The sequence below is a fragment of the Bidens hawaiensis genome, unplaced genomic scaffold (assembly GCF_021521415.1).
Source record: "Bidens hawaiensis isolate Kalapana, Puna unplaced genomic scaffold, B.hawaiensis_p1.1 tig00012287_1, whole genome shotgun sequence".
Taxonomy (NCBI): domain Eukaryota; kingdom Viridiplantae; phylum Streptophyta; class Magnoliopsida; order Asterales; family Asteraceae; genus Bidens; species Bidens hawaiensis.
In genome coordinates this window covers 41,974-53,291 of record NW_027492001.1, presented here as the reverse complement: position 1 = coordinate 53,291, position 11,318 = coordinate 41,974, and the positions used below count along the sequence as shown (strand labels likewise).

The following is an 11,318-nucleotide window of genomic DNA, read 5'->3' as shown; positions in this document are numbered from 1 at the left end:
ACTTAAATATAATTTGGGTCTCTTATTGGGCCTACATTCACCCAAAACGGTACCGTTTCAACGAATAATATTATCATTTTTAACACCCTAATAAAAACCTTCCACTAAACCAAACGAATGTTACACCCCCAAACCCTCTGGTCACTTACCACCGTCCTCCGTTGCCGTACTCCGCCGCTCACCACCGTCATCCGCCGTCTATACTCACCGTCACCGTCACCGTTACCAATGGGTAAAGCCGCAAACGCCGCTCCCAAATCCACACTTTCGATTGCCAAAGATGAAGCTTATCTTCAGTCAGTAATACCCAAACGAATCCAGCTGTTTGAGTCCATCAAATTGGAACAAATTTCGAATCTGAAGGCAGTTTCTGGTGACCCAATTAAGTAAGTTTGTAAAGTTGAGGTTTTGAGTTTTGATTAATAATATTGACTGGTTTGGTCTCTTAAGCATTTCGTCAAACACTTGGTGTGCGTAAACTAATTGGGTTTTTTTAATTATTATTATTATTGTTATTATTATTAACATTTTATTATTATTATTATTATTATTACTGTTATTATTATTATTTACATTATTATTATTTGATTATTATTATTAACATTATCATTATTATTATTATTTGATTAGTATTAAATATTGTTATTATTATTTAACATTATTATTGTTGTTGTTTCGTCAAGCTCGGGTTCGTGGCCCGCTCGATAAAAACTCGAAAATTGGATTTTAGTAATCATAACTATGACAGGTTGGTCGATAATAGTTCATAGTTACCATTTTAACCAATAAAAATGCTAACTTTAATTTTCGTTGCACCCTTGTAGCATAATTATCATTGATTTATACTTGATTTTCACTAGATTTGTTTCACGATAATGATTATGAACGAAGTGGATAAACGTATTAGCGAACTCGAGAATAAATCAAATGTAAATCGAGTGTAAAGTGTATGATGATTATGCTACCAGGATCGCCCTTGGTAACAAAATGATTATCATTGGTTGAAGTGTAAGTATGAAACTATGAATTATTATCGGCTAAAAGGTGATAGTTTGGATTATTAAAATTCAGATTTCCTTATGTTTATTATTATTATTTTCAGTTTTAGGGTTACGCTACGCCTGGTGTATGGACACTAATTGCTTTTTTTTTAAATTATTAGTAATATTATTTTTTAAAATTATTATCATTATTATTATTTTTATTGTTATTTTTTTATTTAGGGTTACTTTACCGGATGGGACATTGAAGGAGGGAAGGAAGTGGGAAACAACTCCTTTTGATATAGCCAAGGAGTTGTCAAAGAGTTTGGCATCAAACGCTTTGATTTCTCAGGTGGATGGTGTGTTGTGGGACATGTCAAGGCCCTTGGAAAGTGATTGTCAGCTTAAGATATTCACTTTTGATAGCGATGAGGGTCGTGATACTTTTTGGCATTCGAGTGCTCATATACTTGGGCAGGTAATGATGTTAAAATGAATACGATATTTTGGGATCGAGTTGTGTGTATAGGGCTGTAAACTAAAATGAATCTGATATTTGTTTGCACATTAAGCTTTTGTCGGACAAGAGAACGGTTAACAAACACCTAAGCGAACGAAGTTTCTTGTTCGTATTTGCTTTTTAAGGAAACGTACTTGTTTTTGAATGGTTCAAGAACAATCACAAATGAGCACAAACAATGTTTTATTTAATTTGGTTAACCGAGAATGGTCAGTGTCAACGGTTTGGTCCGGCTACCAGTTTTTTGTTGGTGTTTTTTTAACATTTCTATTAATATGCTAGTTTACATATAAATAAATCACATAATACTCACACACACACACGCATGTGTATATATATACAGGGGAAAGTTAGCGTGCTATGTGCTAACTGTGAGAATCAAGTAGTGTAATTATGTAATTACATCGTAGTGTAATTACATTATGTTGTAGTAACATACACTACACTATAATTACACTATGTTGTATATATAATTACACTACTTGATTCTCACGGTTAGCACGTTAATTTTATTTGTATTTGATCCAAACCCTATATATATTATAGTCATTGAAAAATTATCAAAAACCTTATTTAACAAACGCTAATGGACGCAAAAAAACTCAATTGAACGAAATTGGCATCTGTTTGTGTTTGTGACTTTGTTCGTTTATGTAATCAAACGGAATTTCTTGTTCATGTTTGTTTATAGAGTTGGTGAAAATGTAAAAATTGATTTATTTTGTGTTTTTGTTCAGGCTCTAGAACAAACATATGGATGCAAATTGTGTATCGGGCCATGTACTACAAGAGGAGAGGTATGTTTCTCTCATTTTGATGGGAATTCTTGACTTCATTTCATGGTTCTTTAGTTATTAGGGTTCCAATAAGATGTGATACTGTATAGTGCAGGTTGGTTGTTTAAATAGTATAGTTGTCTTTATTTTTTTCCAACACAAGTTTTTTTAAAGGGAAAGTAGCAATAATTAGCAGCACGCTTTTACTTTATTTATGAGCGTGTTCTTAGCTATAAAAATTACTAAAACTGTTTTAGTTCTTGAAGTTTATTATATCTGGTAATTTCATGTAACTGTCTATGTAGTAATTTCATGGAGTTGTTGTAACAGGGTTTCTACTATGATGGTTTCTATGGTGATCTTGGATTAAATGATGATCACTTTGATAAAATTGTTTCTGAAGCGAAGAAGGCTGTTACGGTACTTTATAATTTATATCTATCTCATTTGTAAAGAAGTTGATTAGTTAGCTTATTTTTAGGTTGATATATATGATACATTTTTTTTGTTGTTTCATATATTACATGGGCCAAACATAAACTACAAGACATTATGCTGTTATATACTTTTTTCAGGAGAAGCAACCTTTTGAACGAATTGAAGTAACACGAAAGCAGGCTCTTGAGATGTTTTCTGACAATAAGTTTAAGGTGATAGTTTCTATTTAACATATGCTGGAGTTATCTTTTACTGATGATTGCATTACATCTTTTTTGATATAATTTATTATTGTCATTATCAGGTGGAGATCATTAGTGACCTACCCGAAGACAAGACCATCACCGTTTATAGGTGTGGTCCGTTAGTTGATCTGTGCCGTGGACCCCATATACCAAATACATCTTTTGTGAAGGCAATTGCTTGCTTAAAGGTGATGTTTGTTAAGATGTATAGAGATAAATTTGTTTGTGTATATGCTTATTTATTTGTTTCTTTTCATATTTATTAGGCTTCAGCAGCTTACTGGAGGGGAAACAAAGACCGTGAAAGCTTACAAAGAGTTTATGGGATATCTTATCCTGACCAAAAGCGTCTAAAGGTTCTTTTGCTTTCATCACTTGAATGTTGGATTATATGTCATAGCATCAGTTTTTATGAAATGTTTTTCTTTTTGGGTGATATAGTTCTGGCTAAATGTGATGTGTATGGTGGCACCTCTTTGAATATTGTTTTAATTTACAATTTTTTAAATTCTTTTTGCACAAATATGCATCTTCTAATTTTTTTATTATTCTTTTGTGTTACCTTCTATTTTTTTTATTTATTTAGTTATATTTTTTTTTGTGTTTAATGGGTCGTTGTTTGATTTTAGTGATGATGGTTGATTATCACATTTTTCATATTTGTGAGCTATTGTGGTGTCTCAACTAGGAGAGTTATTATTTCTATTTTAAACAGATGTTACTGCTTTTTTTGGTTATCTCTATGGTCGTCAACATCCTGTTAATATTGCATTAAAATCCATTAAATTTAGATTAAAGAAGATATTGTGAAACAAAATGAGTCAAGATAGGGAGATTTCATAATCGTCGATTTGTTGTCTATTTGACTGTTAGAAATGAGCGTGGCCGTATAAATTTATTTCATTAAACAAAGTATGCCGTCAGCACAAAATATTAAAAACATTTAAAATATTGTTTCAGGAATACATTGCTTTGCTGGAAGAAGCCAAAAAATATGACCACAGAGAATTGGGCAAGAAGCAGGAACTTTTCTTTTTCCATCCACTCAGGTAAGTTGCAATTCAGGTTTTATTTTAGAAGTTAGTGAGAAATAGGTTAAACGATTTGAAACGCTTCGAAATTTGCCCAAAGTGTATTCAATGCAATAAACCTCCAAAGTTATTTTATATAAGAATATAGTGTAATTGAAACAACATATATTTTATAAACATATATGACACACTGGTTACCTGTAAAATTTTAAAGTCTGTAATTTAACTTTTTATATGTTTCAGCCCAGGAAGTTGTTTCTTTCTTCCCCACGGTACTCGAATAACTGAGAAACTAATGACATTTATACGCACAGAGTACCGTAAAAGAGGTTATCTTGAGGTGATTATTATTTCTTAAATCTTTGATTTGTGTATACTTTCTTTAATATGAATGTTCTCAAATTTAAAATATTATACCATTGCTTTTGCAGGTTACCACACCAAATATGTACAACATGCAACTGTGGGAAACCTCAGGACATGCTGCTAATTACAAGGAGAATATGTTTGTGTTTGATGTAAGTCATCTAAGTTTAATAACATTATCATTTTTCATGCATGTCATAGTTCAAAAATAAAAGTATTTGCAGTATGAAATGAACAAGAGGTTGAAATACTATAATGTTCAAATACACACATACATAGACACATATCGTCCTAGCAGTTTTCAACTACACCGACTATAAACAAACTTTAGGGAGTAGCGTGCGTTTGAAATGTTCGTTTAGTCAAATTACATGTTACATTATGTTTTATGCAGATAGAGAAACAAGAGTTTGGGCTTAAGCCAATGAATTGTCCAGGACATTGCTTGATATTCGATAACAGAGTTCGTTCTTACAGGGGTCAGTTTTTTGGATTATATTTGTAGTGTATGTTTTTGTTTAAAACTATTACTTAAACTGATGTAACCTATAAGCCATTGTCATTTTCATTCTACAGAACTTCCACTTCGTATAGCTGACTTTGGAGTTTTGCATCGCAATGAAGCCAGTGGTGCATTGACTGGTCTGACTCGTGTTCGAAGATTTCAGCAGGTAATGCAGTAGTTTTTATACACATGACATTTTTTTTTGTGAAATATTTTCGAAAGTTAAAAACCGGTAATGCTTATTTTTACTTCAATTATTTAAAAGTTAATATTAGTTATTAATAACACTTTTAATTGAATACAACCATTTTTATAACCATACTTAGTAGTTGGTATAGTACTCATATTAAAAGTCTCAGTGAGTTTGTTTAAACACTTTTAATTGAATACAATCATTTTATAACCATACTTAGTAGTTGGTATAGTACTCATATTAAAAGTCTCAGTGAGTTTGTTTAGTAATATGTCTTCTGTGTAAATTAGTCTTTACTTGTATATTCAATGGGTTTGGATCAAATACAAATTAAATTAACGTGCTAACTGTGAGAATCAAATAGTGTAATTATATATACAACATAGTGTAATTATGCAATTACATCGTAGTGTAATAACACTATGCTGCAATTACACTATACTATACAAATTATGTTGTATATATAATTACACTATTTGATTCTCACAGCTAGCACGCTAATTTAATTTGACACTTTGACATGAGGAATAGTGTTACACCATTTTGGTATCTTGATTGTTTTTGTTACTTAATATTGTACGATACACGAACTGTTATTTCTACAATCTAACCATGTTTTCTTCTCATAGGATGATGCTCATATCTTCTGTAGAGAATCCCAGGTAAGATGGAATTTACTCATAATACTTAATAATTGTCAATGCCTTCTTTCTTACACCTGTTTGACCTTTTTCTTGATGCATACAACAGATAAAAGATGAAGTGAAGAGTGTTCTAGAATTCATCAACTATGCCTATGATATATTTGGGTTCACCTTTGAACTAAAGCTATCAACAGTATGTTTATCTGATCCTATCTTACTGTTTATAGCTTGTCGTGTACTTCTGTATTTACGAAAATACTACCATTGTTCATACGTTTACGCTTTATTTAGTACCGATTGACAACAAAAACGAAATTAACACAAATTCTAAACTGTATTTTTTACTATGATGCATATATTTGCTATATCATGCTGGGAAATCAACTTTGATTTACTGTTTTGTTACTTTCATACGAGCTGTATGTATGCATATTCTATAAATTTGTTTTATTACGCATTGTGTAGAGGCCAGAGAAATATCTTGGAGATCTGGAAACATGGGATAAAGCCGAGAAAGCACTTGCTGATGCGTTGGATGAATTTGGGAAGCCATGGCAGGTTAAAAACCAAAATTTTAATTTTAAGTATTCAGTTCTAGAAAACATACATACATGCATGCATGCGTTTATATATTTTATGCTGAACTAATCTGCCTTTTTAATTTTCTTGATAGATTAATGAAGCAGATGGGGCATTTTATGGGCCGAAAATTGATATATCAGTTTCTGATGCAATGAAAAGAAAGTTTCAATGTGCAACTTTGCAGGTTCATTTTAACGCTGATTATATTATATGTTATATTTCTTTGTTCGTAAGAGTTTATTTAATAAACGAATATTATCTATTTTTTTCTTCAGTTGGACTTCCAACTCCCCCAACGTTTCAATCTAACTTATTCAGCAGAAGATGAGACTAAAAGGGAGAGGCCCGTTATGATTCACCGAGCCATTTTAGGGTCGGTTGAACGAATGTTTGCTATACTTTTGGAACATTATAAGGGAAAGTGGCCTTTTTGGCTTAGCCCCCGTCAAGCAATTGTTTGCCCTGTTTCTGACAAGTCCCAAGTCTACGGACAACAGGTACTTTATTGCAAAATATTAACGATCACTGTTAGAATATTAGTACAGAAAATCAACATTTTTATTTATTGAGTTTATTATTTTTGTTTTTGCTTCTTTTTATCCTCTTTACTAGATGTCACAATCCTAACCTTTTTGCATATAAACGGACAATTTGGGTCGTGCGTTTTTATCAATGTGTCAAAACATGTTGAATATTGACTAAAATATTTTTTTTTCACTTAATGCATCCTCTCTAGTAACTTGTTTGTTTTATTCGATGATTAAACTTATTGTAAGTTGTTTTTTTTGTTATAATTAACAGCTTAGCTCATTAGTTACTCAAAAGTTTTACATAGGACAAAAGGTGGCAGGCTGTTGAATTTATAAATAGGTCACTAGAATTTTGAATATGTTAATTTTTTAATTTTTTTAACATAATCAGAAATTTTTTAAGGGCGATTGCTGAACAAGTTCCATGCACTTTTAATCTCTAAATATGGGCCCTAGAATTCTTTGTTTGCGTTATTAACCCCTAAACTTTTAAAGCTTAACAATAAAGTCACTGCACTCTTTTTTTTACCAAAATAATTTTCTTGCATGATTTAACTCCTATACTTTTAATCAACTTTTTGTTGTGTTTTTATTTTTTTAAAATTTTAAGTCCAAGGGCTAATGTGCAAATTAACAAAAAATACCTTGTTTTTAGAATTTTGTTTTAATCAATTTCTCTTGAATTGATGATCATTTTGTATTGATTTGGCAGGTGAAGGACCAGATTGAAGAAGCTGGCTATTATGTTGACATTGACTCATCTGATCGAACAATCCAGAAAAAGGTGTGTTTGGAAATTCCTTCCACTATTCTATTTAGGGGGGGGGGGGTGGTTCGGGAATCGGGATAACTTGCAAGTAAACGTATATTTTCCTTTATTGTTTTTATACATACACAACTTCAAACTGCCAAACGCTCTATAAGCCGTTTATTGCTGTTTCGAAACCGAATAATCCGATGAAACAATCATAGTTCTTTCTGCTATTTTTATTATTTCTAATTTTATTTTTATTGGTGTATAGGTACGGGAAGCTCAGTTGGCACAATACAACTACATATTGGTTGTTGGCGAGGAGGAAGTTAATAATGGGAAGGTATGTATCTTTCTCTCGTGACATTATTAATGTGGACGCTACCCATTCATCGATTTTTAATGGAACTCATGTATATAAAATTAATTTATCAGTCAAGTAAGTATTATTGCAACAACATTTCGACTTACTGTTAAATGCTAAGAAAAACTCGTTATTTTATAAATAAAAGCAAGGGTGTTTTTGTCTTTTTGAAAAAATTAGGTTCCTTTTTTTTGTCATTAGACGTGCCTTTATCGGTACAGTACTGGTTTGATACAGTATCGGTACTCGTTACAATATGTTCATCTTTATATGGTATTTGACTGGTACTGAATATATTGATACCGAATTTCTGTAAAAGTTGGTACCGAATGCCGTATCGACTTCATGGAAAAGTCGGTATCGATACTGTATCGGTACGTACCAAATGCTGGTCCCTAGTTTCAAAGGATTTTGGGCAAAAATGTACTTTGGATTAAAGTATTTTTATTTGGGAAAGGATCTAATATTGTAGTTATACGAACAATATGTATTTGCAGGTAAGCGTGCGAGTGAGAGACAAGCAAGAACATTCGGTGAAGACAATTCCGGATCTCCTCAAACATTTCAAGGAAGAAGTTGCGGCTTTTCATTAGTAATGCCACATATATGGAAGAAGCTTGAATGATAGATTTTTAAAAGTAAGATTTGGTATTTTGTTTGATTTAAAAAAGTGAAATCTTTTAACAGTTGCCACAAAATTTTATGATTGGTTGGTTATTCAGGAGTTGCAAACTTAGTATGTGGAAATGTGGAATAGTGTTATAAAATAGTGGTTATGATTTGATGTACTATTAGCATATTTTTCATCACCTTAAGAATGGACCTATTCTCATGTAGATTAAAGACTTAGAGCAAGTAGCTTTAGGCATACATGTATTAGGTTGGTTGTAGTTTAACATCGAGGGCGCCACCTCTATACATGTTGGAGTCGCTTGCTAAGGCGACACCCCTCAACCTAAGGCTGTTCATGAGTTGAGCCCGAGTCCGAGTCGAGCCAGGGTGGTTTCAAGCTCGAGTTTGAAGTTAAATGAGGCAGCTTAGCTATGATCTAGCTTGACTTTGAAGTTAAACGAGCCTAAGATTGAGCCAATGAGCTGAGCTTATATCGATTTTGGCTCGGTTACAAAAATAATCCAACTCAATTTGGATTGTTTTAAATCAAGTTTTTTAGCTATTTTTGTTTGAGCTTTTATTGAGCGAGCCACGAGCCCGAGCTTTGAGCCGTGAGCATTTTGAACAGCCCGGCTCAACCTGCAAAACTGCCACTAATGTCCGCTTTGTTAAACCATGACGACTAACCTAAGGCTTTTAGCAAGTGGTCAGATGATTGTCCTCATTTACACCGTTCAATAACCTTGATTTTACATATCAATCGTTTATACTGTTCAATAATCTTGATTTCACATATCAAACATTTATACCGTTCAATAATCTTGATTTCACATATCAAACGGTGTTACGATGGTTCATTAAAAACGTTACAAGTTTGAATGATTTTCATTTGTACTCTATCCTCTAGTAAATGTGTTAATGTTGGTGTATAAATCGTCTCACTGTAAACAAGTCGAGCCAAGAAAACGACTTGAAAAGTACAAGAAATGGTTATCAAACAACTCACTCAACCAACCAATACGGTAGTGCTATCTCAAGCCAACCCAAACTACTCGATATGAGGCTGGTGGTGTAGACAAGTACTCATTCAACGGATAACCAATAGGATAATGTCACCTCAAGTCAACCAAAACAATCTCAACTACAATCTACTACTCAATCCTAGTACTACAACTCAATTCCAACAACTCGGCCACCTACTCTCTAAACTTAGGGTGGTTTCCCCAAATTACTCGGCCTACTCGGCGAACTTTTGTATATATTAAACGTGTAGTTTTTATATCCGTGTAAAAATATTTACATATTGTACTCTTAAGATTCATTTAGCTACACAATTAACTACATATTTTTCATATGGTAACCCTCAAGTTCCATTAATTACATATGGTAACCCACATACTTTCATTTAGTTGCACCATTAACCCGACACGTTTTTAACAAGGTAACCCTCAAGTTCCATTAATTAAGAAATTAACCCCACAATGTTTTCATATGGTAACCCTCTTGTTTCATTAAGTCACACAGACAACCCTAGAATTGGGCATAAAAACTGGGTACCCAGACCTGACCCGTAACCGGAGCGGTCCTACCCGACCTGCGGGTACAAACCAGGTTACAATTCCTAAAAAAAACCATACCCTGACCCAGAACCACCTTTACACGGTCAAAACCCGAACTCTACCCGGGCAAAACTCGATTAAAACTCAACCATACCCGGGACTGGTTCCTACTTGACCCGTAACCGGAGCTGTCCTACTTGACCCGATTCTTGACTCTGTTGACCAAACCTGAAACCTGTTTAAAAAAACCGGATTTGTTTACCTCTAAACGACCCCACAAATTTTTAACACGGTACAAACTGATACTGCTGTATCGCGCGAGTATAAATCAAATAGCTTTATAACAAAAGTGACAATTTAAGAATGTCTTTATTTTTGGGCCTGGGCTTATTATTTTGTGCGGTAAATATATTTATAAAAACTAAAAAGGGTTGCAGAACAATTTCACCAATTTAATCCGATGAATCAACCATCAAGAATTAAGCACCAAGGGTTATATCTTGTGAGTACTGATCCTACACAAATTACTTTTAATTTCTGTGCAAAATTAGTATTTTAATAATAATAATAATAATAATAATAATAAAAGAATCCAATTACAATAATTAGGCAATTAAGCAGGCAAGCAGTGCCGCCACCCACTGCTTTTTCATAATAAAGTTAGAAGCTTTTTCTTGTGTTTAGTTCAAGAACCTAATTCTTGTTTCATGTATTTTTAGTTTGAAATTGACCCATATGCCAATTACAAGTGTATAACTGAAAAAGATGAAGATATGCTAAAAAGTTGCAATCTTGAAAGTTGAAACAATCAACCTAAGTTTTTTGATACTTTTGGTTTACGAGCTCTGAAGTACTTAGTCGTGTCCAACAGATCATGGATAGTAATGTTACGACCCCGCGATCTAGGGATGTTATTTTTAAACGACTTAGTTTTGCTATCCAAAAAGGGCTAGTGGCGCAGCTTGTTGCCTGTTTGCCTTCTATTTCGATTGAAACACTACTCTTTAAGTTATATTACAGCTTTGAATGGGAATGAAAGTTGTTCTTTTTTTTTTTTGTATAATCTGTTTCTAGGTGACTGGTGACATAAAAATGTATAAAAAGATTTGTTTCTAATAGCATTATCATTCTATCAGTTTCACTTTATTTTTATCATTGTGTTTAGTTTAAAACTGACCCATATGCCAATTACAAGAGTATATCTGAAAAAGAACATATG

General features: G+C 32.9%; 1 protein-coding gene across 1 annotated transcript; it reads left to right on the top strand.

The window, feature by feature from the left end:
* Positions 1–205: 205 nt before the first annotated feature.
* On the top strand, positions 206–8,618 carry LOC143540673 (threonine--tRNA ligase, mitochondrial 1-like). Its single transcript, XM_077033668.1, has 20 exons — positions 206–386; positions 1,224–1,461; positions 2,241–2,300; positions 2,610–2,699; positions 2,855–2,929; positions 3,022–3,150; positions 3,229–3,318; positions 3,923–4,011; positions 4,237–4,333; positions 4,425–4,511; positions 4,754–4,838; positions 4,936–5,030; positions 5,687–5,719; positions 5,808–5,894; positions 6,167–6,259; positions 6,375–6,467; positions 6,559–6,780; positions 7,526–7,597; positions 7,836–7,907; positions 8,426–8,618. Exons 1-20 carry the CDS (start codon positions 229–231, stop codon positions 8,519–8,521), a joined length of 2,061 nt encoding a protein of 686 aa, XP_076889783.1. The 5' UTR covers positions 206–228; the 3' UTR covers positions 8,522–8,618.
* Positions 8,619–11,318: the final 2,700 nt, after the last annotated feature.

Excerpts from the sequence above, each read along its gene's own strand:
- LOC143540673 (XM_077033668.1), top strand. The coding sequence starts at position 229 with ATGGGTAAAGCCGCAAACGCCGCTCCCAAATCCACACTTTCGATTGCC. Across the intron at positions 2,930-3,021 it reads TTTCTGACAATAAGTTTAAG|GTGGAGATCATTAGTGACCT; the intron begins GTGATAGTTTCT and ends TGTCATTATCAG. Across the intron at positions 6,781-7,525 it reads CCCAAGTCTACGGACAACAG|GTGAAGGACCAGATTGAAGA; the intron begins GTACTTTATTGC and ends TTGATTTGGCAG.